The sequence below is a fragment of the Oncorhynchus nerka genome, unplaced genomic scaffold, assembly GCF_034236695.1.
Source record: "Oncorhynchus nerka isolate Pitt River unplaced genomic scaffold, Oner_Uvic_2.0 unplaced_scaffold_2851, whole genome shotgun sequence".
NCBI classification, from domain to species: Eukaryota; Metazoa; Chordata; class Actinopteri; order Salmoniformes; family Salmonidae; genus Oncorhynchus; species Oncorhynchus nerka.
In genome coordinates, this window is record NW_027038448.1 from 18,306 (window position 1) to 19,976 (window position 1,671).

Below are 1,671 nucleotides of genomic sequence, written 5' to 3' on the forward strand. Positions count from 1 at the left end.
AGAGAGAGAGAGAGAGAGAGAGAGAGAAAGAAAGAAAGAGAGGGAGATTGGTATAGAGAGTGAGAGAGAGAGAGAGAGATAGAGAGAGAGAGAGAGAGAGAGAGAGAGAAAGAAAGAAAGAGAGGGAGATTGGTATAGAGTGAGAGAGAGGCTCCTTTGTCTACAGAGAACAGACGTGTTACCATACAGTCCAGCCAGCGATTATTAAGGGACCAGACAGTTGATGGGGTGGTCCCGGGGTGGAGCGGGGGTGGAGCGGGGTGGGTCGGGGTGGTGGGAGTGGAGCGGTGGGTCGGGTTGTGAGGCGGGTGGGACGGGGTTGTGAGGCGGCGTAGGTCTGGGTTGTGACACGGGGTGGGTCTGGGTCTGGGTTGTGTTACGGGGTGGGTCTGGTAGGAAGCGGGGTGGGTCTGGGTCTGGAAGTTGTGTAACAGGGTGGGTCTGGGTCTGGGGTTGTGTAACAGGGGTGGGTCTAGGTTGTGAAACGGGTGGGTCTGGGTCCTGGGTTGTGAAACGGGTCTGGGTTGTAGCGGGGTGGGTCTGGGTCTGGGTTGTGAGGCGGGGTGGGTCTGGGTCTGGGTTGTGGAAACGGGTCTGGGTCTGTTGTGAACAGGGGTGGGTCTGGAGTCTGGGTTGTGAAACGGGTGGTCTGGGTCTGGGTTGTAAAACGGGGTGGGTCTGGGTCTGGGTTGTGAAACAGGGGGGTGGGTCTGGGTTGTGGGGGAGGGTGGGTCTGGGTCTGGGTTGTAGAGCAGGGTGGGTCTGGGTTGTGAAACGGGGTGGGTCTGGGTCTGGGTTGTGAAAGCAGAGTGGAGTCTGGGTCTGGGTTATTATGGGGTGGGTCTGGGTCTGGGTTGTGAAACGGGGGTGGGTCTGGGTTGTGAAACGGGGTGGGTCTGGGTTGTGAAACGGGTGGGTCTGGGTTGTGAAACAGGGTGGGTCATCAGATATTGCAATAATGAAGTACTGTGGGGTGAATATAGAAACACCACAAAACATGAATCATCTGTTGCTCAACATCTTGTGGGATGTAATAGTCACTCCTAATCAGAACCGTGAAGAACATCTCCTTCAGAATTTCCCACCTCTTGTGTGCCCTATTGGCACGACGCACGACCACGTTCAAAGGTTTACAAAGTATTACCAAACATCATTAAATCAGGATTCGGAGTATCTGCAGTCTCTTCTAACTGTAGGCTCGTGGCCAAAGTTTAGAGAATGACACAAATATTAATTTTCAAAAAGTCTGCTGCCTCGTTTGTATGATGGCAATTTGCATATACTTTCCAGAATGTTATGAAGAGTGATCAGATGAATTACAATTAACAGATTAATTAATTAAAAGTCCCTCTTTGCCATGCAAATGAACTGAATCCCCCAAAACATTTCCACTGCATTTCAGTCCTGCCATTAAAAGGACCAGCTGACATCATGTCAGTGATTCTCTCATTAACACAGGTGTGAGTGTTGACGAGGACAAGGCTGAGATCACTCTGTCATGTGGGTTGAGTTCGAATAACAGACTGGATGCTTCCAAAGGAGAATTGGTGCTTGGAATCATTGTTCTTCCTCTGTCAACCATGGTTACCTGCAAGGAACACGTGCCGTCATCATTGCTTGCACAAAAGGGCTTCGCTAGCAAGTGATATTGCTGCCAGTCAGATTGCACCT

The 1,671-nt window shown here is 51.1% G+C and overlaps 1 protein-coding gene across 1 annotated transcript; it reads right to left on the minus strand.

The window, feature by feature from the left end:
* Nucleotides 1–204: 204 nt before the first annotated feature.
* On the minus strand, nt 205–966 carry LOC135566961 (uncharacterized; the record flags this gene model as incomplete). The annotated part of the gene is made up of 1 exon (XM_065014509.1): nt 205–966. A coding segment is annotated over one exon (762 nt), but the record flags the coding sequence as incomplete, so codon positions are not given.
* Nucleotides 967–1,671: the final 705 nt, after the last annotated feature.